The sequence below is a fragment of the Camelus ferus genome, chromosome 9 (genome assembly GCF_009834535.1).
Source record: "Camelus ferus isolate YT-003-E chromosome 9, BCGSAC_Cfer_1.0, whole genome shotgun sequence".
NCBI lineage: Eukaryota > Metazoa > Chordata > Mammalia > Artiodactyla > Camelidae > Camelus > Camelus ferus.
The window spans coordinates 59,779,635-59,804,857 of NC_045704.1; the positions used below are offsets into that span (position 1 = coordinate 59,779,635).

Below are 25,223 nucleotides of genomic sequence, written 5' to 3' on the forward strand. Positions count from 1 at the left end.
GGAGATTCATATATTGGAATATATTATTCAGTGCTAAAAAAAATGAGCTATCAAGCTATGAAGACATGGAAGAATCTTAAATGCACGTTGTTAAGTGAAAGAAGCCAATCTGAAAAGGCTACATAGCGTATGATTCCAAATGTATGACACTCTGGAAAGGGCAAGACTATAGACAGTAAAAAGATGAGGGGTTGCCAGGGGCTTGGGAGAACAGAAGCAGGGGATTTTTAGGGCAGTGAAACTATTCTGTATGACATTGTAATGGTGCAGGTCATTATACATTTGTCAAACCTACAGAATGTACAAAACCAAGAGTAAACCCTAATGTAATGTAATGTAATTATGCAGTCAATGATGCTTCATTGATTATAACAAATGTTAACTCCCTAGTGCAGAATGTTGGTGGGGGGGGAAGCTGCAGGGTGGGTGGGGAGGGGATATATAAGAACTCTCTGTACTTTCTGCTCAATTTTGCTGTGAATTGAAAACTATTCTAAAAAAAGTCTACATTTAAATATATCTATATGTATATTTTTTTAACATGCAATCAATATAAAATATTACTAAATGAGATTTTTTGCATTTTTTCATAATAAATCTTAGAAACCAACATGTATTTTACACTTACACCATTTGTAATTCATATTAACCACATTTTAAATGCTCAAAAGCCACTTAATGGCTAGTGGCTCCCATACTGGACAGCACAAGTCTAGAGCCGTGGCAGCACCAAGCCATACTGGAGACATAAATGAAGAACAAGTGTTTTGCTCTGCAAATGAAGCTTCCCAAGAAGTCTGAGTCTTTTTTCCACCCAGATTGCTGGCTCTCAACTCCTCTCACACAGACACTCAGGTGCATCCTCCCTGTGAGCCCCCTCCCCAGTCCAGCCCTCCCGACAGTATCACTCTGAAGATTTTTCTGATGGGAATCTGTCTAAAAGAGAGGCACAGGGGGGAGGGTATAGCTCAAGCAGTAGAGTGCATGCTTAGTATGCATGAGGTCCTGGGTTCCATCCCCAGTATCTCCTCTAAAAATAAACAAATAAACCTAATTACCTCCCCCCACCAAAAAAATAAAAAAATAAATAACTAAATGAATAAATAAAAATAAAAGAGAGGCACAGAACAACAAAGAATAGAAGGAATTTATCACACCAGAGCTTCCTGAAACACGTCATTAATATTAGGCGTACTCCTTATTAATAACAGGGGGAAAAAAGCTTTCAGGCCCTAAACACTATGCAGAAAGTGAAGAATTTAATAAAATGCAGTGCAGACTTAAACGCTACCTAGAAAATAGGTACTTAAGAAAAAAATTGCTGCTGTCATTATAGAAATAAATAACCAGGTTTTGCCTTAGTTGGTGGGGATTATTTATATTTCCTTGCAACTAGAAACATCACTTATTTATATTTCATAGCAATAGTCCTGGAACTAATGTATAGACTTCTCCGTATGCCATGAAATATTATAATCTACTCATGTTCTAAATGCTGTTACCAAGCTGTGGGTGCACTTTAGTTCAGAAAAATTAGCTGTCATTTGAATTACAAAAGGCACATGTTAAATCACAGCCTGCCTTTTTATAGTCATCATTTTCAGGTTCTATCATGCAAAAAAATGAGAAAAAAAGACATTTTTTTGCTTACCATTTCCAATAGCTCTTCCAAATGAAGGAAAAGGAAAAAACAGAAAAGTGGACCAATTATAACAAAATACAGTGCAGTCCCACAGAATCCTGCAAAGAAAACAAGCATGGCATAAAGCAGAATGCATACAGACCCTGTAAGTTTTATTTATAGTCACAAAAATCATTATTAAATGCCTAACTCCCATCTGAATCCTCTTTGAAATAAAGGAAGAAATCTAAAAATAAATACATAAAATTGGCATTTAATTGAATATGGCATTTTTAAATATATAAATTCTACATGAAAAGTCAAATTTTTTCCATCTTTACATCTAAACCTTTTCAAACAAGTATCTTAATATAATCTTAATATAATTTAACAAAATGACATGATCATCTGGGATTTGACTTAAAATACTCCAGCAAAAAAACATGATCATAAAAGTTGGGGAAATATGTAAGAATGACAGAATGCTGTTAACTGGTAAAGCTGAGTGATGGGTACTTGGAGGTGGGCCATGCCTTTCTCACCGCTTGTACACAGCTTACATTTAAAGTTTTCCAAATCAAAAAGTTCAACAATTAGCTTTGCACAGTGGCAGTACTGTAACCAGTGAGGTTTATCCGAGGCGCAACTATTGCTAATTGAAAAAAAAAGTTCAAAAATTGTTGACGGTAAGTTTTAAAATATATGGATATCTTTAATGAAAAGAATTGTTGATTGGTTGTCTCTGACTCACGGCCTGGCACAGGAGATTTACTATTTATTTACGCTCTTCTAAACTGTTCACATGTTTTGATCAAACACTATTTTATCAATGAAAAAATAATCTAAATACACACATATATATGTATGTATGTAACACATACACCGAACTACACACATACATACACTTACATTATATATCTGTGTGGATGTATGTGTTTTGGTAAGTGTAGAGCACTTAAAACTTCTTGAGGATACTGGTAATGCATTTAGCTCTGCATTTTATCAGCTGTGGGTCCTTAGGCAAGTCACTTCTGAGCCTTCTTAAGGTTAACATTTAAGTGAGAAAATACATTTGAAAATACCCAGCATAATACAGGTATTCACTCAGTGTTGGTTTAAATGACATTTAATATGTGGAGAGAACCGGGTTTATTACTGAGGTAGGCCTGCCCCTAACATGAGGGACCGTGAGCAAGGGGAGAACAGAGGCGTCCAGCCCATGGTCTGTTCTCTGTCCGCCCAACAGAGAGGCCTCACACATGCACGTGTGGATACCCTAACAAACCTGATTAAGCTCCACCACCCCAACAGCTGCCCTCTGACCACTCCTGAAGCCTAGGTATGGGCACACTTATCCTGTCTGCTCCCAAAGAAGAGCCAGCACAGGCCCTGGAAGTGGACTTCTGGCTAACTATCAGGGAATTTCAAGGAGCCCCAGCAGCTAGAAGCTAGTCTGGAATGTGCGCTTGTCACCGGGGGGGGGGGGGGGGGGGGGGGGGGCAGGTGTAGTGGGGAGATGTACTGGTTGAATTCCTTGGCCCCTGGGAAAGGATGTGACTGGAGAAGGGCCATAGTGGGTCCCTTCAAAGCAAAGGGCCCAGAGCAGGGGATCCAGGGGTCTGCTCTAAAAGCAGCACTGATTAGACACAAGGCGTTGTACTGAACCACTCAACAGAGTGGCAGTCAGAGACATGGGTTCTTGTCCCACTTCTGCCAGTAACTTCTTGTGTGACCCTAGGCCAATGTCTTTACCTAGCCATACCTTAATTATCTCACACATCCATTCAATACATAATTATTGGGCTCCAATTATGGGTCAGGCATGCATCTAGATACTGTGGATATACACAGAATTCAACAGACAACAGTCTTTGCCCTCAAAGACTTACCATTTTGATAGGAAACAAGCCATGAAGACATCTAGAGCAAACATATTCCAAACAAAGGGTCTCTTCTAAATCAAAATTTTCATGATTAATCTTGCAAGTTGGTGTATTCATTAAATACAAATCACAAAAGAATCCTAAGAGGAAAAAAACAGCATGTCAAATTATAATGCAACACTATAAAGGTACAAAGCATGACATTTATGATCCATTCTCTAACACAACAGCACTCCACACCTGCTACTCTAATTTTAATCACAAGAATCATCACCATATGCAGCACAACAGCCAATCCCTAAATATGCATAGTTTTCTTTATATTATTACCAATTTTAATTATGTATATTGTGTATAGAAGATATTTATATGGAAGATATGATCACAAAGCATTTAACCACATTAATTTATTTAATAAATACATTAATACAATGTATCAGATGCTTTTTAAAACGTTAATAATGAGCTTTGTTTATTTATTATTTAATTTACACTTGATAAATATAGAAATGTTATTTACACAAAGAGATGAATAGGGTGTGCAATAATGTACAGATAGTCTAAGAAGAGCTTATATTTATTCCAAACCAACCGAGACTGAATGCAGCTTCCTGACTACATCAGTAATAGATGTTTGGTGGTCATGGCAGAGCATCTGGTCAGATGACTAGGAGTCAAGTGAGAAGACCTAGAAGATCTTGGATAAGACAGCGAAAAATGTTTTTCTGAAAAGGCAGGCAGTTAAGTAATAACGGAACTTCTGTCTCGTTTAGTTCCAGTTCGACCTAAAAGCAGTCACACAAGGGGAGCCCCAGAGCTCAGATCATTCTAGCCACTGCATCCTACACCTTCTCAAAATTGAAGTTTCCCATTTATCACAAAATATCCACTATAAGGAACTATTAACACTTGTTAGATCCCACAATTAGAATCATTCATTCAAGGTACAGTGAATTTCTAGATACAAATCAAAGCACCCATAATGCATTGCAGTCAAGTTCTCCCTTCTATGCTTGGTTCAAAATAAAGCAGAACAGCGTGCATGCACTGTCCTAGCTTTATTAGTAGCAGTGTTTTTTATTGCAGCTACTTACCACTAGATGGCACTAAAGACTCTGTTTTAGAAATCAGGTTCTGGGGGAAGGAATCAGAAGGCAAAAATGATCCATCTGAAATAAACAATACATTTCTCCAGTCTTCTGTCCCATCATTATGATCAGTTTCTTAGAAATTAAACATGAACCTTGGCCATTTACTCACTCATCAAACATTTACTGAACCATACTATGTTTGAGACATGCTCAATGTTAAGAATGCAGAAATAAAATACAATTCCTTGTCCTTAAAAGAACGCAGTGTGGGAGGGGTGGGCTGCAGAGAGGGCAGAATCAGACAAGCAAGTATAAAATTGAAATGCAGAATGTTAAAAGATTTAATATCAATAAAAAATGTTAAAAAAAATAGATTTAATAGAGGTCATGACAGAATACCACAGGCAGCACATAGAGGGGTACCGAATAAAGATGTGGTCAATGAAGGATTCCTAGAGAAGCTGATGTCTGAAAACTGAGCTCTGAAGAATGGGTAGGAATTAACTAGGCAGGGAGAATGGGCAGGACGTCCTAAGCAGAGCAAGTGGCTTGTACAATCATACAAAAGGCTGACGCTCAGGTGCAGGCTAGGGTCAGGCTGGGGCAGTGCAAGAAATGAGGTTGGCTGAGCTGGTAAAGACAGAGTCAAGGGAAGCCCCCGCTAGAAGATAGTCTGCTTGAGAGCAGGGATTTTTGCTTGTTCTACACAACGATACATCCTGGCACATGGCCAAAAGTCCCTCCCTTCATGGGATGTATTGTTCTAGGGGGGAGCAAGCTGTGAAGACATTCAGGGAAAACATTCCAGGTGCTTAAAGGATATTTGATGAATAAACGGAGGTACTGAACAGCTACTCAAGATTATGATCAGACTGCAGTTTCAGAAAGATCTCTAACAGGATTATAGCGAGTGGGTTGGAAATAGGGACACTTAATTAGCAATCCAAAGTATGATAAGAATCTGAACTAAAGCAGGAACAGCAGGGAGGGAGGGAGTAGATTCAGAGACATGATGCAGGAAATAATGATAACAGTAAGAAGACCCCCTAGAAGAAGTGGGCTGGCACTGTACATGTATCACCTCCAAATCCCACAACAGCCAAGGGAGGAGGAAATGTTTCGTTTTGTTTAAAAAAGTGCCAAAGGACCCTGGGAAACAGCCACGTTTAAGAGCCAGGTGGAAGAAGTAGTGTATCACAGGGAGAAAGACGAAGAGTGGTTAGAGGGGCGGGAAGAGGAAGGAAAATCTAGAATAGTGTTATGGCAACCAAAGAGGAGAGAGTCTCAAGGAGAAACTGTCAATGTCAAAAGCTATAGCCAATTAAGGTAGATAATACCTGCGAAGTGTCCACTGGATGTAGCCAAGCGGGAAGTTACCAGGGACTTTGCCAGAAGCAATTTCAGGGAACGGTGAAAGGGAAAGCCAGACTGTACTGTGCTCAGGAGTAAAACGTGAGAAGAATTAGAGAAGCTAGTGTAGACTGTTCTTTTTAAGAGGCAGAGAGAAAGCAGGAGCCAGAGAGGGGCACAGGGTAGGAGAAGAGACTTAAGCATAGGTATGAGCTGAAAGGAAAATCCACCAGAAAAGACAGGATGAAGACAGAGGAGAAGGGGGAGGCAGATGAGACTGGGCTTCAGAAGGCAGACCTTAGGAGAAAGGATTCTCCTTGCTTTGAACTAAGGAAGAAGGATGGTGAGTGACAGAAACAGGTATAATGGTGGAAGGTAAGTCTGACGTAGCTCTAGGGTCCACGTTCTAAACCCTTACTCAGTGTCTGGTAGTGCTGATCAGGCCAATTGTCCGATCCAGGCCTGCCTGATTTCCCGATGCATCCTCCTCCCTTCCTGGCCTTCTTGTCTCTGGTACTTCCCCTGTCTGAGGCCACAGGAGTGAGCTGAAACCCTTCAGACACCTTGCTGGACCTCATCGCTTTCATCCATCCTGTTCCTCTGATCCCATCACTTCCGTACTTCCTGTAACTGTTCTGCTGCCTGGGGTCCCCAGAAAGATGAAGCCGTATGTGAGCACAGAACAAAACACCAACTAATTCTGGGGAAGGAGAATCCTTACACAATCCTCTCCCATAATTTCACCCCATGTTGCTTACAGTCTGCACGACCCACAAAACTCTTGGTTGCATGTAGTCCTGTTTGTTCCACTTTGAGGTCACTGATTTGCCTCACCAGTAACAAGTCTTTGAGATGTCTACTGTGTAGGCATGGGGCTGGCTGCCAAGGGTTTTTCATCGTAACAGACAAAGAATACATGTGCGTTTGTGTGTGTGTATGTGTATATCTATATATACATACACACATATATATACACACATATATAAACATATACATACATAATAAACAAAAAACACCCAATACCAGAATGTAGCACAAACTGAAAAGTGAAAGTACAGGCAAAAGTGTTTCTGGAGCTCAAATGTGGAGCTCTGAAGTGACAGGGAAATTCAAGGAGTTGGTGTGGGGCAGCTTAGCAGAGAAGGGCGGGCAGGTCTGGAATAATAAAGGTGGAAGAATTCTGAAGGCAAAATTGGAAAAGGCCAAGAAGTGTGCTTGGCAATGTTTAGGTACAACTAAAAGGCCCATCTTATGGATCTATTAAGGAATCCAGATTTTATTCTCTGGAGATTGGGAACTACTGAAGCTTTCAGAATGAAAGACTGGTTTGTATGATATTTGTACAATTAATTTGAAAAGACTGCATAGAATCAATTGAGAAAAAAATGGAGGGTAGGAATCATTGAGACTTTTCTAATACTTGAGGTAAAGGTGATAAAGTCTTTATCGTCCTAAAATTCTACACAGTAAGGTGTTGGCAGTGGAGATGGAAAGAAATTGGTACCACCACCTGGATATGGAAAAAGAGAAAGGAGGCCAGGAGCACTATAGGGTTTCAAGCTGGAGGGAAGAGAGAATGATGACATCTTTGAGACAATAAAATAGGAAAATTCAGAGCACAGTTTAATGAACAAAGACGTTCAATGAAGTTTAAGACACGTGGGACTTTAGGTGATGGGGCCATACCTGGGCGCAGGTTTATAACAGATGGTTGTGATCAAAGCTCAGGAGAGACGTCAGTACTGAAAGTGTGAACCTGAGAACCACCTGCATAAGAAGAAAATGTAGGGAATAAAGTGGAGAAAGGGGAACCAGTGAGGAAGGAGAATGTGAGAAGCAGTCCAAGGAATCAAAAGGCCAGGAGAGCAGAGTATTTCAGAAGGCAAGGGGGAGACAGGTGTTAAGGACAAGAAAGTACATGACAATGGTAAATACTAAAGAGACTGCAGTGAAAAAAGGCCAGTGACATGGTCATTCATGATCTACAAGAGAAAAGTTTCAATAGGAAAGAGGAGTTAGTTTATTTAGGGGAGGAAAAAAAAAATGGGTGGTGATGGTGATACTGGGAGACGGTGATGAAAGCAGAAAGTGAGACCACTCTTGAGAAATGTAGTGGTGAGAGCCACAAAGGTAAGCTAAAAGGCAGCCTAGTCAAGGGAGGATTTGGTAGAACATGCTAGTCAGGGACTGACTGAAAAAACAGCCAGGTTTTGAGAAGAAAGGAAAAGTTGGAATAAAATGCAAAGGTCATGTGGGGTCACCTTGGAATAGAAGAAAAGCAGTCAGGAGAGGGATGAGGAGGTGTGATGAATCACAGATTTGTTTTTAAGTAAAAAGTCGGGGGAGTTGCTTTTCTCACTCAATTAGAGGCAGTTAGCTGCTGAATATATAAGGGATTCAATAAGAAGCTGGGAAAGGGAAGGGTAGAGGTAGTTGGGGTAGAATCTTAATGGTATCATAAGACAGAGTTCAAATCTTGATGTGTTACCTTGGACTGGCCACCAACCTTGAGACTTTCCTCATAGAGTTGTTAAAAGATTAAATGAGATAATGCGCATGTAAATTATACAACACTTCTTAAACAAGAGAAGCTTGGAACATCTGCTATGGGAAATATGATAGAGCATGAATAAGAGATGAAGTGAAGCATCACCAGGCAACAGGGAGGGCTGAGGTAGAGTTCAGAGCAAGAATATATAGCAAACCCAAGTCTGCAGTTTTTGTGACATACTCCAGCATCCTGGAGTGGAGAGAGCAGATTCTGAGTCAGCAGGCACGCAGAAGGACAAAAAGCTGAAGAAAACTAGGTAAGGACTATTTTAAGACCTCAGTAGGCATGCTTACTTTGGGAAATTACCTGTAATTTACACACAAAAGTGGCATTTGACTCACTCACATGTTATATTTTAGAAATGGCCAACCATTTCAATTTCTTATTTTATAGTTTTCTTTTCATAGTTTGGAGTCGACAAGCTTTTGTTTCAGATTCCATATTTTTTAAAGCTTAGGTTCTAGGCACTGTGCCTATAGCATGTAATGGATATTGAGGACATCAATGAGACAGTGGCCGTTGGGTCAAATCAAGTAGTGGAGGTAAAGAACAAAGCAACCAGTGAGGTACTCAGACAGGCTAGACGCGCTTAAGCGGCTGGAGATACGAGAACAAGTGGAGAGTAAGGCACCAGAGTGTTACCATTTCTGGAGATGCAGGTGTAGCCAATAGAGGAGATCCCAGGTGTAGGCAACAGAGGAGACCTCAGGTGTAGTAGCGCCCTCGTGCGGCCAAATCAGGAGACTCCTCCTAGGGACACTTAAAGGAGACAAAGAAATTGTGAAGTAAAGGGTGCCTGATGTATCGTTCATCCTGCCATTAGTTTGTGAGCCCACAAAGGACTTATCCCTCTTTGACAGCCTCCACTAACCCATTGTGACCAGTCACAGGCCCTCCTTGATTGATTAAAAACAGCGGGACAAGCTTGCCCCGTTTCTCTTACACAAACTGTAGAATTCTGGATGACAAACAACCCCTTAGTCTGGACGGGTGAAACATCGGCTTCTCCAGCCCCAGGGAACGAGGAGTCGCGCTCCCGGGCGCTCGCAGAGCGCACGCAGCGCTAGACCTCGGTCCAACGGTCTCCCTGAGGGGCCCTTCGCCCCGGAAAAGGCCAGGAGCCGGCGAGCCGCTCCTAGGAGCTCTTGTAACCGGCACGCTAGGCCTCAGGGGCTCCTGAACTAAAATAAGCTGGGAGGCCCAGAGGGGAACTTGCAGGCTCTCAGCAGCGCGGAGAAACGCCGACACCGCGTCCCGCTCCGGGGGAACAACCAAAGCGCCTCCCCTTTCAACTCCCAGCAAGCCCTGGGCGGTGCTCGGGGCTAACTGACAGCGCCACTCACCAATGAGAGGGCCTAGGCTGGGTTCATGGGACCAATCAGAGGGCGCAAGGGAGGCGTGCCCCTGCCACATCAGGGCGGCTTCTTAAGTGGTCCTCTGGCCTGTCTGGTCGCCACAGCTATAAAGAGAGGGCTAGTCGCCGTAAAATGGTGACGCTGGCTACACTATGCCGCTCACTCCCGGTCTTACTCTTTTCCTCTTCCGAGGCCCAAGCCCTCAGGCCGCCCCTCCCTGGAGAGGACAGGAGAAGATGTGGAATTTCCAAAGCTTATTGGACGCCGGTGGTGTCGCTCTGGGGGGCCGCCGGGCCCGCAGCGGCGAGCACCGCCCCTCTCGGACGGTGATTGGGCTCGCCTGAGTAGACCCGGGCTGGGATTGGTGCGAGGAAGGGCCAGAGCCTTCGAGGCACCTTGGACCGGAGCGTGGGGAGGCGGTGGCAGCCGAGAAGCCGGTGGGGGCTCGCAGCTCCCTCGCCCGCCGCGTGCCTTCCGCGGAGGGCCCGGTGGAGGGAAGGAGCGAGCGGCCTCCCTACCGCATCACGCGGGGGGCGAGGGTGGCACTTGTCGCGTGTCGGGCGCGGGACCAGTGGGGTGGGCGGCGGGAGGGGGGTGGTAGCGGAGGGCGTTAGAGGTGCAGAGATCCAAGAGTCGGCAGCAGGACTAGCTGGAGACCTAGACCTGGAAGCGCTTCTGGGGAGGAGGACGTAGGGGGCAGAGGAGGGCGTGGGCGTGTCTGGTATGGGATGCCAGGCGAAGGAGGGGGCCCTGCTGAACAGATCTGTGGGTGGATACTTTGAGGAATCCTCTTCCTTTTTTCCCTTTGATTTGCCTAAGAGAGAGTCCCCATGGTCTCTGTTCAAGTTTCGGAAACCTCTTTGGGTGGGCCTAATCACCTACTACTTCTTTATAGAACTGCCCAGGGCCTTTTCTGATATTGAGCACAAACGTGGGGAATATGGCAGAAAACAGGAAACCGCTGCTGGGCTTCGTGGGCAAACTCCCCAGTGGGACCACACTTGGGAACTCAGGCAAGACTCACTGTCCTTTGTGCATGGGGCTTTTCAAAGCCCCCAGGCTCCTGCCTTGTTTGCACACAGTTTGCACCACCTGTCTGGAGCAGCTGGAACCCTTCTCAGTAGTGGACATCCGAGGGGGAGAGTCTGACACAAGCTCTGAAGGGTCACTATTCCAGGAACTCAAGCCGCGCACTCTGCAGCCGCAGATCGGCATTCTCTGTCCGGTATGTGATGCTCAAGTGGACCTGCCCATGGGTGGAGTGAAGGCTTTAACCATAGACCACCTGGCCATGAATGATGTGATGCTGGAGAGTCTGCGTGGGGAAGGCCAGGGCCTGGTGTGTGACCTGTGCAGCGACAGGGAAGTGGAGAAGAGGTGTCAGACCTGCAAAGCCAATCTCTGCCACTTCTGCTGCCAGGCTCATAGGTAAAGATGGGTTACCCCACCTGGTGTGGCTTAAGAGCGGAGTACAAAGAGGTGTCCGATGGAAAGGAAAGCTCAAATGCCTTGGGAGGTCAGAGGGCAATATACGATGTGACAACACATCCTCCAGAACAGTAGTTAACTCCCGCAGCCTTTATATAATACCCGTGGTAACAGTAACATCCAGGGTTTGCAGAGTCCTTTTCAGTTTACAATTCACGTTCAGCTACCTTGGTTCATCAGTCATTTGTATAGTGAATAATTGTACTAGGTGCTACAGAAAGAGAATGAATATAATAGCATAGCCCCTGCCCTTGATATCATTTGATCCTTGTAACTCATAGAAAGGCAGGCACCATTTTCACTCCTATTTATTATCTGAAGCTCAGCAATATGACTTGCCAAGGGTCCCATAGGTGGTAAGTAGTGTATAACAGAACTGAATTAGAAATCCAGATCTTCTAACTGCTTTCTGTGCTCTTTCTACTAATCTATGCTGCCTTCCCTTATCAGTATAAGGTGCTGATTGGTGGGGCCCCACCTCAGCCTTTGCCAGGTACCCTGGAGTTACTCTGGAACTTGGGGAGGTGGGCTGGTGGGTGCTCATTGGGATACAGATAAAGTCTTTTATGGTGTTTGGTGAACAGTTTGTCACATGAATCACTTTGTCCCTTTTCGCCCCCTTCCCCTACTCCAGGACATCCCAGTGTAAAATGGCCAAGGTTTTAGGATTAGCCTAAAATAGTTTTAAAGTCCTGCTTTCCATGTGTTCTCTGGCCTCACCAACGGGACAAGTTAGCAGCCTTCAGTCTATTTTTAACTTGTAATGATGACTACCTTGCTTTCTGCTAAACAGCTGACCCTGTTTTATCTACAGCCACCCTTCTGGAGTCAAAATAGGCATGTCACCCTCACGTCGATATGATGCTAACAGGGAAACTGAACAGTCACTGTGGGTTCCTCGGGATTTCCCTGGATCGCTAGAGGGCTACAGAAAATTAAAAGAGCTTTGATTTCTATTGTCCACTGATTTTACTCTTTCTAATAATGCTGACTCAAAAATCCTTAGCTTGCTGGGTTGGGTGATGTGGGAAGATGAGGGACACTTTCTGTTGGGGCCAGCCAGCTGCTTTTTAGTTGTCTGAGGTTGACTGCTGCGCCCTCTGGCACAGTTTTTGCCTCTTGCTGCGGGGGTCTCCACCAGTGCTCTCCCCTCTGGCTGGCTGTGGGAGTAGGCTATGGCTCTTGACAAATTAACTCTTCAGGGCAAGTTCCAGGATGTAGCCTTAGCATTGCAACCTCTTGCAAAGTCATAAGCCAAGCCAGGGAGCCCTAGCCTACTGTCATTCAATGCTATACAACAGCCCTTCCGGGTAGGTGTTACCCCCACTGTTTAGAGGAGGAGCTGGACTCAGAGATGGTCATGTGGTTTGTAGGAGGTTCGAGCAAGGATATGAAGTCAGATTTGTCTGACTTCAGAGCCCAGGCTTTCAAAAGTGCCCAACTGTTTCCCAACTAGAGTTGTCCCCTAATTTCCCGTTCCTGGCTCTGTTGGCCCCTAGGCGGCAGAAGAAAACAACTTACCACACCATGGTGGACCTCAAGGACTTGAAAGGCTGCAGCCGGATTGGGAAACCCATCCTGTGTCCTGCTCACCCTGCGGAGGAGCTGAGGCTGTTCTGTGAGCTCTGCGACCGGCCGGTGTGCCGGGACTGCGTGGTCGGGGAGCACCGGGAGCACCCGTGCGACTTCACCAGCAATGTCATCCACAAGCACGGGGACTCCGTACGTGAGCTCCTCAAAGGCACCCAGCCCCACGTGCAGGCCCTGGAGGAGGCCCTGGCCCAGATCAAGGGGACAAACAGTGCCCTGCAGGCGCGGGTGGAGGCTGTGGCCAACGACGTCCGAAGCTTCTCTGAGGGTTACATCAAGGCCATTGAGGAGCATCGGGACAAGCTGCTGCAGCAGCTGGAAGACATACGGGTCCAGAAGGAAAACTCCCTGCAGCTGCAGAAGGCACAGCTGGAGCAGCTGCTGGAAGACATGCGGACTGGAGTGGAGTTCACCGAGCACTTGCTGACCAGTGGCTCGGACTTGGAGATCCTCATCACCAAGGGGGTGGTCGTGGAACGGCTCACAAAGCTGAACAAAGTGGAATATAGTGCCCATCCCGGGGTGACCGAGAAGATCGCCTTCTCCCCTAAAGAGAAAGCAGGACTGTGCCGGGGCTATGAAGTCTATGGGGCCATCAGTACCAAAGAGGTTGATCCAGCCAAGTGTGTTCTTCAAGGAGAAGGTAGGGAGGCATTTCCCATTGGCATCAAGAGGGCAGTGGACAGGGACATGGTGTTAAAGACGGGTGGCTTTTTCTGATTTGTTCTGGTCTGGTCGGGATCCAGGTAAGATCCCACTCACGGGCGATGCTTGACCTTTTTCCCGTTGAGAAAAGTAGCAACAACCAAGGAGCTCCGGGACCGTGCTTTCTCTCCAATGACAGAACAGAGGCAGTGCCCGTGGGAGGTAACGGCACAGGCTGGCGGCAGGGCGCGGTCCTGCCTGTTCAGAGAGGGTGGCTGGGGCCAAGTTCTGAAGAGAGTTTCAGAGAGGTGAGGAAGACAAGATGATGGTTTACTTTCTTCTGTGCCCTTCCGGGTTCATGTGAGCCACATATGGGCATTTTAAAAAATATGGCAGGCATTTCACTCAGTAGGGGGAAAAGACAATTTCTTTTGATCACCTCTTCCTAAAGGAAGCATGTTATTCCTACATGTATGTCACAGATCAGTCCTGACAGGACGATTGTATCCTAGGGTCATCCTGACGCTGGCTCAGGAATTCTTAACTGTTTAGAGGTCACAGGTCCCCCGCTGAGAATGATCTCTCCCTGAGAAATACCCACGAATTTGGGCATACTATGTCAGGAGATTCTTAGAGCCTTCATAAGACCTCACAGTAGTTCCCCAACCCCAGGTTAAGAAGCCTGTTTCATCTGACTTCTGGACCAGAAGCTGTAGCTACTGAATATTCCCCCAGCACCTTGACACAGTGACCAGGTTGTGGAGAACCTCACAGCACGAAGAATCCAAGCTGGTCAGCTGTTCCCCCACCTTTTCCAGCGCTATTGGCAGCTCAGAGAGGGCAGTTATGGGCTTACCAGCCTCTCACGGTTTTTTTCTAGAGGTTTTTTTTTCTCTGAATACATACATCAAGCCTGAGTGTTTTCAACGCTTCCTTAAGGCTGAAATTAAAGTCCAGGATCCTTATGTGCTCCAAGAGGAGATGCTGGCTGAGAGAGAACCAGGCTTACCAGGATGGACTCCCAAAAGTATGCGCTGGGAGACAGATGGGGAGAGAAAAGGAGGAGGAAACAGGAAGCACAACCTTTTGTTCTAAAGAGAAAACACAGGGTGGTGTCTGATCCGGGGATGTAGTCACTGCAGTTGGCCTTTGAGGTGGGTTCTGAGTGCTTATCTTCTGCAGATCTCTACAGAGCCCGCGAGAAACAGACCGCCTTTTTCACCCTGCTTTGTAAGGATGCAGCAGGAGAGAACATGGGCAAGGGAGGAGACAACATCCAAGTCGCAGTAGTCCCTAAGGATAAGAAAGACAGGTTTGTATTATACAGTCAGGCACGTGGGTAATGAGCGGTGATGGAACTGGAAACTTGAGGTCCTCTGTAGTGGTGAAGCTCTAACTGCAGTAGTTACAGCCCACCCCACCCCCATGATGCTGCTAAAAAGGCAAAAGGACCAGTTGGACCAGATGAGTTTTCCTGTATGGGTCTTATGTCTGGAGTTAGTTCTGTTCCAGAGGTCTGATCTGCCCTTCAGACTGTCTTCATCCCAAGCTTTGAATAGACTGAAACAAACTCTGTGTTGGACTGAATGGTCCCACTTTGCTACTAAATTGTGCTGGGAGCAAAGTTATGTCTCTGGAATTAGAGGAGGGAGGAGAGAGGCCAAAGAGTAGGAAGTCGGTTGGAGAGAACATAACATTTTCAAGAAATTCATCTGAACATCAGATTCAATCATTATGTATGTCGCTTACCTTCTGTTGTAAAATCAATCTCAGAGACAAGTGGAAGCAGCATCCTGCTCGGGGGACGTTTAAAATTAATACTGAGGGGGAAGAGTGGTAGAGCAGTGGTAGAGCGCATGCTTAGCATGCATGAGGTCCTGGGTTCAACCCCTAGTACCTTCATTAAAAATAAATTAATTAAATTAAATTAATACTGAATTTATGGTATTGTGTACATCTTAAGATAGCGGGCAGCTGAAGCAGGCTTGTGAATGAGTGGCGTTTGAACTCTCCCCTCTATTCAGTCCAGTCAAGACGATGGTCCACGATAACAAGGACGGGACATACTGTGTGTCCTACACCCCCAAGGACCCTGGTGTCTACACTGTGTGGGTGTGTGTCAAGGAGCGGCACGTGCAGGTGAGGGCAACTCGGCCTATGCTTCCCTGACCTCCTTCACCCTAGCCCGCCGGCTTCTGTCATCTTAGGGTGTGGAGACATTCCTCACTGGACCAGCTGTATAGAGGGACTGAACAGGGTTCTCTCCTTCCTTGCTTCTCTTCACTTTAGAAAGGCCCAGATGTGGCAACTCTTATTCTCACTAGAAGATGTTGGTGAACTCTCTAGACCTATTTCGCCTCCTGGCAGTTATGCTTGGCTTGTATTTTATCATTTTCCCAGTTGGTTTGTTGGAATTCCTAATTTGGGAAAGATGCCTTGGTCACAGGGGCAAACTACCAGCAGACAAGCATATATACTCAAGAAGTATAATCCAGGATTTCCCAGTGTTGTTCAGACTATGACCAGATACAGACTTACTGGAACACAACTGGGAGAGTTATGCCCTCTCCTCTCAACTGACCAGTCCTCTCTCTGCCTAACCACATGCCCATGTAATTCTCTACTCTGTTTACATATATGTGCTTATCTGTTACCATGGTTACTACACCACCTCCACAGACAAGTGTAATATTTTCTAGCTTAGAGATTATGCATTTTTTTTAATTGGGTAATACTGAGCATGTCCAACAGAATCTCTGTTGACACTCGAGCTGTCAGTGGTTTCCCCCAGTCGGAGATCAGCACTGACAAGGGCAACAAGACACCGTAGGGCGTCGTGGTGTGTTAAGCTTGTGGTCTGGGCACTAGGAAGATTCCTATTCAGTAGCCACTTACTGCTTGCCTAATTACGGGGTACTGGCGTGGGTTAGGTGTTTTTGCAAACACTATTTCACGTTTCTTCCCAGCCACTCACGTATAAAGGTCATCGTCCAGTTAGACTAAGAAGGCAAACTTGCACAATACACAGAACCTCGGCAGCAAAATCAGAATTGGAACCCATTTCTTTGAACTTCAACTTGTTTTTAAAACAGACTTGTAAACTCTTTAAAGAAGAGAGATTTAACATCTGGAACGCTTCTAAGGTGCCAGCCTCTCTCCTTTTGTAGACTGTGTGGTTCTCACATAGCAATAGGCACACAGCAATGCTTATTAAATGTCTGCTGTTTAGCATAGGTGGAAACTGGAGAGTAGAAGTTGTCCTTGAAGGAAAGGAGGCAAGTAGGGGAGTTTCTAATGTAAGAATTAGTAACACACACTCTTAACCTTCCCCGCCCTATCTGGCTTCACTGCCCCGGAATGAGTGGATGGGTAAATAGTTACTCCAGAATGGAGAGGAGCTGGCTCAGTCATTGAGGGCGGGTGGGGAAGTGTGTGGCTGAGCAACTGGAGAAAGGACCACTGATATCCTAGCCTTGTGGTCACGTGCTCCTCAATTAGCGAGATTGCTCAGGAGCGGAGAAGACAGAGACCGAAGTCGATGACATGAAAACACAGTTGGGTTTACTAGTGTGTCAGGTGGTCTGCGTGCTAGGAGGGCAGCATGGGTTCCTCGATGCCCCCTCTCACTGCATTTGTATCTGGCTCCATCCAGCTGAGCACCCAGCTACTCGGTGTCCCATGGTCACTGCTTCCCTCCTACTGTCCTTGCCCCTCCAAAGGCAGACGCGGTGACTTACACTCCGTTTAGTACACGTGATGCTCAGCACATCCCTGTCGACTCATAAGATGCCATTCTTTGCTCTTGGTCTGAACACTGAAGGGCTCGCCATTCACCGTGACCGTGAGGAAAAGGCACCGCTCACACCCAGGCGTGTTTCACTGCTGCACGTTCTGCTCCAGCGGAGGCCAGAAGACTGCTCGCTGCGCGTGCGGAGGCACCATGCCAGGTGAGGAGAACCAGTCGCTCTTGAAAGTCCTCCCTCACCCTCTGCGTGTCTCCCAGCAGTGGGAATCAGCCACCACACCGCCACCAGGTCCAGGATGTCGACTCAGGCTTTCCCTTTAGGAATGTGGTCTGTGCATATAAACGTATCAAGCATCTTTGTTCTGAAAATTGAAGTAGCAAACTTAAAAAGTCTGAGTTCTTTTAGTTTTGATACAGTTAACCAAACCTAGGAGCCCTGTGCTCCTCCTTGGGACACTAGATTTCAATCTGTACCCTTTCCAGCAGCCAGAGTGGTGGGGAAGACGTCAACCCATCCTGTTCCTTTTAAAACCTTAGACATGCTATTATAAAAATGATGATGATGATAATACTATAAGTAATAAACAGGAGCTTTATTGTGAAAAAAATGATAAAATAAAATAAAACCTTAGAGAAATTCCAAATGAAGCAGGGTGAATAAACCAACTAAATCAGGTCTGGTTTTGGGGGGGGGGGGATGGCAGGGAAGGAGGGTGAGCAGGAGGGTCAGCTCAAGCAAGAAATCTATTTTTTATTTGAGTATTCTGTAGTGTCCTTACTCTAATGGTGGGCCTTAAGATAGGCTTTTGCAAACTTTCATATAAACACTTCAGGATCTACTTTCTTTATTTCCACCACTCTGCCCTTCCCTTTTGCTTAATTGTTATAGTTAAAATCCAAACCAGTCGGTCTCCTTGAGTTAGCAGACTGTTAAAATAACACTGTTCTTAGAACTGAGCTAACCTCACTTGATTTGCTGTCATCAGTTTTGAGAATCCTCCTGACTACAGAGGCATCTGAAATCTCTTTCCTCTCGCCAGGTTTCCATTTAGATGTTTTCACGTCCCCTGAATCTGAATGTTGCCATGAGTTTAATTTCCATGGGAACTGCTGGACTTCCCTCTAATGGTGGTTTTCTCTTTGTACCACGCAGGTGGGTACCTAGGCTGTGGCCACGGACACAAAGGCCATCCGGGTCGTCCCCACTGGTCTTGCTGTGGGAAGTTTACGGAGAAGTCTGAATGCACATGGGCAGGCGGGCAGAGCGCACCGAGGAGTCTACTGAGGACGGTGGCGCTCTGACGGCTTCCTGGGTACATGGTCACAGCTGCCGCCAGCGTGACTTCAGATCATCAGAGGACCCCGACCTTAATTCCGCAGAAACCTATAGAATTAAATTAAAGGGCCTTATGTTATACCCTCGAATTCAAGTACTTTTTTGTGAGTTACTCACGGATCATATGTGCAGATGGTTGAGCACCAGAGAACGCACTACGTTCCTCTTCCCAACGGGTTGGCAGGGTCCTTTCTCTACCAGGGAGACTCCCTTGGCTTTGAACAGGCATGGCGGTTCCTGTGCCGTTGATCATGGGGGTCATTTAGTTCCTTACTTTTTAATATATAACTCTTTAATTTCTCCCTGAGCTGCATGGTATTTATTTCCCTCAGAGAGTAAAAACCTCCTTTGAGCGTATCCACTTTTTGCTAGCACACTTTAAATGGATTGTAATGTGATATTGCTGTTAGGGTGGAGGTCCTCCACGTCCCCCCTGCGCCACGTTCATCACCTACTCCCAGAGCCTAGAAGATTTACTCTGTGGTCAAGGGCACACACACAGTCAGTTAAGTAAAGGGGAATGCTGTCGACACAGAACCTGATACATTTCTTGCAGATGGTACTCATGCCAAGTGATCCAGATACCATGGTCTTCCTCAGTCTCTCAACGCTCTGCCCTTTAGAGAATCGCCTTCACTTTTGTCTGTAGACCTAGGAAATTAACTAGGAGCTTTGACTCCTGTGATGTGCCTGCTTAGCTGATGAGAATTCTTGGGAGAGGAAGTACACAGCCCTGATGCCCCAGCCCTGCCAAGGTCGTCACTGCATGTAGTTTGTGTGTTCTTCTGGGCCTCTTGACTTTTATATAGCAAAAACGCAGCATGTATTAAATAAAATTCTTGGACTCTGCATTGTAAGATCCATTAAGAAGTGATTCAGTTGAGTGGTGAGCTGGCTCAGGCAAAGGAAGTGAAATAATTAGATGAAACACATTGTCAGGTCAACGTGGAGTACATTTCCTCCTTAAGTCTGACAGCTGTGAGATACATCAGAGCTGTAAATACTAATATAGTCACTGCAGTCTCACCTTTTCTGGAAAGAGTCCCTCCAGCCCTCCCTCTGACCAAAATCTGATCTTCCCGGAAGACACTGATGGCCCCGAAACCCTCTCAAATTATTAGCGATTTGCTCTTCCTCACTCCTTATAACCACGGGGCCCTGAGGTCGGGTGGGTGTCCTTCAGCTAATCACTGCTGCTTTACGATCAGTGGTTCTCAACCAGGAGTGAATTTGCCCCCCAAGGGCATTTAGTAAAGTCTCAGAGACAGTTTTCCTTGCCACAGCTGGCGGCAGGGTGCTACTAGCATCTCCTGGGTGGAAGTCAGGAATGTTGTTTTGCTTAGTTCAGGACAGCTTCCCACAACAAGAATGATCCAGCCCAAAGTGTTAACAGTGCCGCTGTGGAGAAATCCTGTTCTAGACCATTATTCCTCTTTCTTTAAAAATGGCCGGCCAGCCTGGAAGTTCATGCCTTTATACAACCTGCTACCCCTACATGATACAGCCATCTAGAGCCTACATCATTCCGCCTAATTCTTGAAGACTTCAGCACCAAACTTGCTGCCACTCCAGTACCACTCCTCATTGATCGTAGAATAATTCAATATCCACACTGACTTCTTCATTCCATGACCAGTTCTCTAATGTTCTTTTTCCCCTAACTTAGCTGTACAGTCAGACATACCCTAGACCTTGGTTCCTGCTGATTCCTCTGCATAATCCAATTTCAAGCATCCTACAACCACAAATTCACATCTTCCCGGCTCACCCACTATAATAACCTGACTCTGCGAATCCTTCCTCCCCCCTAGAATCCCCAACATGGTGATTCTACCACCTGCCCCTATTCCCTTCCCCTCCTCACGTCCTTTCCTTCATCCTACTCGGCTTACACCCTACAGACCATCGTCACACCCTTACGTGTAGTCTCCCTCTGTCCTTTTTGCCTGGCAAAACCCTAGGTTACATCCAAGTCTCCATCTAACCCGACTGAATGATCCCAGAGAAAATCACGAACGTATGATGACTAGTCTCACTTTAAATCTCTGACCAATTTCGGCGGGCTCTTAGCAATGCCTAACAGTCTGACAACATCTCTAGTCCATTTACTATTCCACTCTCCTAAACAATTATTTCACACTTTCTTCTACTCAAACTCCAACCTGTACCCCACATCCCCTTTCCACTTCTGATCTTGCCTCCTAATTCACTGAGAACAAAAGAATTCAGAAGAGAATCTCCCAACCCTCCCACCACATCCTCAAATCCACCTACTTTCTTATCAAAAGGCAACTTCTATTCGGGATCTCATTCCACCTCTACAACCCAGGAACCTTGCTCCAGGAATTCCCCCTCTAATAGGTTGCTCATTTCAGAAAATACAGTATTGCGCATCTTAAAAAACGAATTCCCCTCGACTTTGATATTTGTCTGCTAGGGCTGCCATGTACAATACCACAGACTGGGCAGCTTAAACACCAGAAGCTTATTTTCTCACAGCTCTGGGAGCTGGAGTCCGGGATCAAGGCGTCAGCAGGGTGAGGCTCTCCTGAGGTCTCGCTCCTGGGCTTGCAGATGGCCACCTCACAAAGTCTTTTCTCTATATATGCAAACCTGGCATCTCTCCCTCTTCTTTTTTTTTTTTTTTTTTTGTTTGCATTTCAAAACTGGCTTTAAATACTCATCAGGGTGCCATGCAAAGGGGCTAGGGTGAGAGCTTGTTATATGTGAGTGGGGGCTGGGGTGCCCTGAGAGACAAGAGACCTACCCATCAGGGCAGCTGGGGTGCCCCACCCCAAAACAGGGATAAGGGAAACAGAGTAGAGGCCCTCTCTGGAGGGTCCCAGGACCAACGGGGAGCCAGCCCTCCCTTCGAGGTAGATCATCAAGGGGGCAACTGAGGAGGAGCTCCCACGGTGGCGGTGATAGGCGGTCACTTCCTCAATGGTATTGCTGATAGCTGGGGTAAACTGGGGCCGGGGTACCCTCCTTAGGGGGCAGCTGGCTGGGGTCCTCCAGAAGTGGGGGTGCATTGCAGAACTGCTGGACGGTGTAGTGAGTGAGGAGGATGCAGACACCCTTGATGAGGGCCAGCAGGATGCCCCCCATTGTGGCCGAGCCCACCATGACCAGTGGTTCACTGCAGGCAGCCAGCACAGCCCCGGTCAATGCTCCACTGGTGATGGAGTTCAAAGGATCTTCCCCACCCCACAGCCACACCAGACCACAGTCAACGGTGGAGAACAGGCCTCCCCTCCACACCGCAAAGCTACTTCTGGTTTGAGGGGCTCAGATTCTCACAGCGTTGACAATACCTCCTTATCGGTGCCGAATTCCCAAGGTGCCCGAGCGTACTCCTCCATGGCGCTGGCGTCCAGCCTCGCAGTCTGGCTAAACTCCAGGTGGTCTCTCCCTCTTCTTATAAAGACACCAGTCCTACTGAATTAGGGCTCACTCATATGATCTCATTTAACCTTAATTACCTCCTTAAAGGCGCCGTCTCTAAATACAGTCACATTAGGGGGTAGGGCTTCAATCTATGAATTTGGGAGGAGCACAGTTCAGTCCATAACAATTTTTTCATCCCCCTCTGACAGCTGCTCCATTTTTCTGCTTTCCTGTAAAAAGACTTCAAAAGTAACCGTGGTTTGCTCTATCAATTTCCCCTCCGTGCATCCTCTCTTGGTTCAACCCAGTCTTTCATCCTCATCACACCACTGAAGCAGCTCTGGTTAAGGTCACCAGTAATATCCACATTATGGAATCCAATGGTCAATTGTTGATCCTTATCCTTTTTGACCTATCAACAGCGTTTAACAAAGCTGATCACTTTCCCTTCCAAGAAATATTTTCTTCTCTTGGTTTATCTGGCGTTACTCTTCTTAATTCACCTACTTCAGTGATTTTTCTTTCTCAATCTCCTTTGTTAGTTCCTCCTTATTTCTCCAGTCTCAACACATTTAAGAGCTCCAAGGATCAGTTCTTGCATTTCTGTCTTCCCCCACCGCTTCCTTCTCATCCTCTCATGAGTTTAAGTACCTTTGGTACACTGATGACTCCCAAATTTATCTCCAGCTTCAAACTCCGTGTGATTATATCCAATAGCTTAGCAATCTTCACTTGGGTGTATCATAGGTACCTCATATTTAAGCTGTCTAAAACAGAACTCCCAATTTCCAATTCTCACTGCCCACCAGCACCAAAGGGTTTTGCCTGCAGTCTTCCTCCATCTCTTTAAAAGCAAAGTCTAAATCCATTCTTACAGGTGGTGGAGCCAATCACTTTGGAAACATTCGCGACTCTGCTCTCAGGCATCACACCCAATCCACTGGCAAATCCTATCAGCTGTCTCTCCAAAATACATCTGCTGAGCACTGCTCTCTGCCTCCACTGCTAGCCATTCTGGTCTAAGGTACCATGATTTCTCACCTGGAGTTTTGCACCAGCCTTCTAACTAATCTCTGCTTCCACCCTTCACCCCCGACTGTCTATTCTCCCCCCAACAGTCAGAGAGGTCCTTTTAAAATACATCACAACATGCCACTCTTCAGCTCAACACCCTCCAATGGCCTCCCATGTTACTCAGAATAAAGACGGTCTTTACATCAGCACATAAGACCCTACAACACCCGAACTCCTGCTCTTCTCTTGTTCCTACCCATCCCCCCTCCATCACTCTGTTCCAGCCAAACAGGCCTGTGGGGGCTCCTCACACTCTGTCTGGCAGCCTTTACAATCACTGCCCCTCCATCTGGAGTGCAATTCTCACAGGCAAATACACAACTCTCTCTCTCATTTGCCTCAGGTCTCTGCTCCTTTGTCAGATACCATCTTATTGGAGAGATCCCTAACTACCCCGTATAAATCGCAACTCTCCAGCCTGAGACTCCAGGTCATCTTTACTCAGCTTCATCACCGTCCAACATACATGTTCTATTTCTTTCTTGTCTGTGCTCTCACACGAGACTGTAAGGTCTATGAAGGCAGGGATTTGACATTAACCCCTTCACTGCCGCCATGTAGGGCAGTTCTTGGCACACAGTAGAGGCTTAGTCAATATTTTGCTGACTGAATAAAGATCTAATTGGTAGAATTTTTAGTTTGAATCTCCTTGGTATCTGTTTCTACAAGCCTTCCTTTCCCCTAAACTGATATTTTTTTCCTTCAAACACTTGGTAAAAAAAAACTTCAGCCTTCTCTCAAACCTGTTGGATAAATTATATGCACCTTAGGGACCAGCCTTGAATTTTCCGATTACCTCAGACAGCTAGGGATTTGCTTGCCATGAAGAAGCTTTCTGTATTACAGCATTTCCCCCCATATGTCTTTTAATGAGTCAGATTTCAGAACTGAGGATAAAAAGCTTATCATTTATCTCAGCTGGAAAAAGGTTTTGGTAACTGGATAACTCTAACATTTCTATTGCAACAGAAAATTTCTATACATCTAGATTCTGGCAAATGCCCTAGACTTTAAGCAATATTAATGGTAACAGTTCCACTACAAATATTAGAAAAGTTTGTGCAGGTGGTGATGGGAAGGGGGAGGCTATTTGGTCTGCGCCACAATGGAGTCTAAACCCAGCTGAAAAACTTGGCAAAGTAAGAGTGATCTGCAGGGCCCAAGATTCCAAGGTGAGGACAAAAAGAAGTTCGAGAATTTATGAACTGTCCCCAGTGTAACAAAGTGCTTCAGAAATCACCTTTGAGCTGTGAGCACTGAGGCATCAACAAGGTGCAGCATTATGATGTAAGCCACATCTCTGGGGTTACGGGTGGGAAAAAAAGAGCCACAAATTACAGCCTTCATCCCCTGGGATGTTGTAACGGGATAAACACCTTGGCTGCCTTGGATAACAAGCATACACACATAGCTGTCAGTCACTCACTCTCTAATCTAAAAAAGGCGATAGTCACTCAGCTTTACTCCAGAGGAGGTATACCTGTGTGCTAGGTTTGTTTCAATTAAGAGGTGGACGGGTGAAGTGAAATGCTAACCAAAAGCAGAATATAGGAAGAGGCATTTCACTCTTTGTCTTATTAGCTTCTGCACAGTGATTTCAATTCCTTCATCACTTCCTCAAAGAAGTCCTCCTTAACTAGGTCAAATCCCTGTCCCATGCCCCCCCAGCCACACATACCTCCCACCATACAACTCATCACCACGGCCACCTCACAGCCGGACGTGATGATTGCATTAACGCCTGTCCCCCCCCCCACCTGGCTGTGAGCCTCAGGAGGACAGGGACTGGTTTTGGTTTTGGTTATCCTTATATTTTCAGTGCCCAGGAGTGTCTGGCACATTTAATATATGTTTTTAAATTAGTGTATGAATAATTAAGCAGTAAAAGTGTTCCTCCCATCCTTGCTTTTGTATGTAATCTACACTCAGATTTAGCTGAGGATTCTGGGTAAAAAGGGCTTGAGCTAGTGAAGACGTCATCTCCTCTGCGTCCCCCTCACCTTCCCCCACCACCCGGGGTTAGATGGTTCTTTCATTTCCATCCCTGTCCCCTGGCTACTGACTCCTGTGGCACTTTGTATTAAAACTGACGCTAATTTCATTTATA

General features: G+C 45.9%; 2 protein-coding genes and 1 pseudogene across 6 annotated transcripts; 2 read left to right on the plus strand and 1 right to left on the minus strand.

The window, feature by feature from the left end:
• Positions 1 to 2,216: 2,216 nt before the first annotated feature.
• Positions 2,217 to 2,345, plus strand: LOC116666159 (annotated as a pseudogene).
• Positions 2,346 to 7,630: 5,285 nt separating this feature from the next.
• LOC106729103 lies at positions 7,631 to 9,909 on the minus strand. Its single transcript, XM_032488196.1, has 3 exons — positions 9,440 to 9,909; positions 9,139 to 9,255; positions 7,631 to 7,712 (listed from the first exon to the last, which is right to left on the minus strand). The coding sequence occupies exons 1-3, from the start codon at positions 9,907 to 9,909 to the stop codon at positions 7,682 to 7,684; spliced, it is 618 nt and encodes a 205-aa protein (XP_032344087.1). The 3' UTR covers positions 7,631 to 7,681.
• On the plus strand, positions 9,864 to 19,205 carry TRIM45 (tripartite motif containing 45). 5 transcript variants are annotated; one of them, XM_032486952.1, is made up of 7 exons: positions 9,864 to 10,177; positions 11,029 to 11,076; positions 12,839 to 13,572; positions 14,757 to 14,886; positions 15,599 to 15,713; positions 17,395 to 17,521; positions 18,473 to 19,205. In XM_032486952.1, exons 1-7 carry the CDS (start codon positions 9,984 to 9,986, stop codon positions 18,619 to 18,621), a joined length of 1,497 nt encoding a protein of 498 aa, XP_032342843.1. In that variant the 5' UTR covers positions 9,864 to 9,983; the 3' UTR covers positions 18,622 to 19,205. The 5 variants fall into 5 exon arrangements, with proteins under 5 accessions (XP_032342843.1, XP_032342841.1, XP_032342840.1 ...); XM_032486950.1 differs by having other exon boundaries at positions 9,926 to 10,177; positions 11,029 to 11,279; positions 18,473 to 19,204; XM_032486949.1 differs by lacking the exon at positions 9,864 to 10,177 and adding an exon at positions 10,248 to 10,288 and having other exon boundaries at positions 10,747 to 11,279; positions 18,473 to 19,203.
• Positions 19,206 to 25,223: the final 6,018 nt, after the last annotated feature.

Bases quoted from the DNA above. Each gene is read 5' to 3' on its own strand.
- LOC106729103 (XM_032488196.1), bottom strand. From the start codon at position 9,909: ATGTGGCAGGGGCACGCCTCCCTTGCGCCCTCTGATTGGTCCCATGAA. The intron at 9,256-9,439 runs GTAAGAGAAACG...GTCTCCTTTAAG, and splicing joins TCCAGAATTCTACAGTTTGT to TGTCCCTAGGAGGAGTCTCC. The intron at 7,713-9,138 runs GTAACACTCTGG...CTTCTTATGCAG, and splicing joins CACCTGCATCTCCAGAAATG to GTGGTTCTCAGGTTCACACT.
- TRIM45 (XM_032486949.1), top strand. From the start codon at position 10,792: ATGGCAGAAAACAGGAAACCGCTGCTGGGCTTCGTGGGCAAACTCCCC. The intron at 14,887-15,598 runs GTTTGTATTATA...CCCTCTATTCAG, and splicing joins CCTAAGGATAAGAAAGACAG to TCCAGTCAAGACGATGGTCC. The intron at 17,522-18,472 runs GTGAGGAGAACC...TGTACCACGCAG, and splicing joins GTGCGGAGGCACCATGCCAG to GTGGGTACCTAGGCTGTGGC.